The sequence below is a fragment of the Egretta garzetta genome, unplaced genomic scaffold (assembly GCF_000687185.1).
Source record: "Egretta garzetta isolate BGI_Z169 unplaced genomic scaffold, ASM68718v1 scaffold898, whole genome shotgun sequence".
Lineage (NCBI taxonomy): Eukaryota > Metazoa > Chordata > Aves > Pelecaniformes > Ardeidae > Egretta > Egretta garzetta.
This window is the reverse complement of record NW_009260629.1, coordinates 127,931-128,486: the sequence shown is the minus strand read 5'-3', so window position 1 is coordinate 128,486 and position 556 is coordinate 127,931. Positions and strand designations below refer to the sequence as shown.

At 72.7% G+C, this 556-nt stretch overlaps 1 protein-coding gene across 1 annotated transcript in view; it reads left to right on the top strand.

The window, feature by feature from the left end:
- Positions 1-258: 258 nt before the first annotated feature.
- The window catches only part of LOC118452955 (E3 ubiquitin-protein ligase RNF19B-like), a 4,660-nt gene continuing 4,362 nt past the window's right edge, over positions 259-556 (top strand). Inside the window, exon 1 of the mRNA XM_035900941.1 lies at positions 259-377. Coding sequence (XP_035756834.1) covers positions 259-377 — 119 coding nt within the window. The remainder of the gene's footprint in view (positions 378-556) is intronic.

The window sequence follows — 556 nt, the reverse complement described above, 5'->3', positions numbered from 1 at the left end:
TGTGGAGCAGCCCCGGCCAGGGCAGGGGGCTGAGGTCTCCATGCTGCAGGCCTCGTGCCGGGGCCGGGGCTGGTCCCGCTGCCCCAGCCCCACAGGGATGGCTGGCCCTGGGCTGGCCTGGGGGCGGCGGGGAGCGCTGTGGGCTTGGTCTGGAGCTGCCGGGGTGCTTTCCGTGGTGCGGCCACGTAGTTGGCTGGGCAGCAGGGCCCACCTGGCAGGGCAGGAGCAGGGTTGGGTGGGTGCCTAGGGCCTGTCCCGATGGCCAGGGCGCAGCGCTCGCCCTCACGTGCGGTTCCTTTGCAGGATGAGCGGTGCCGACTGCGGCTGGAGATGGTTCGGCTGGCGCCTGTGGGGAGGATGCTGGCTCTGAGGCCCAGGTAGGAGCCCGGCCATGGGGGCTGCGCTGGGGATGTCCCCTCCCTGCTGCCCTCCATAGCCCAACAGCAGCTGGCTGCTGCCCTGACCGGCCACCATGGAGCAGCCCACGCAGATGCCCAGGCCCCTCCGCCTCCTGGGCTTCTTTGGGCGGAAGCCACAGGCTGGCCGAGGGGGCGGG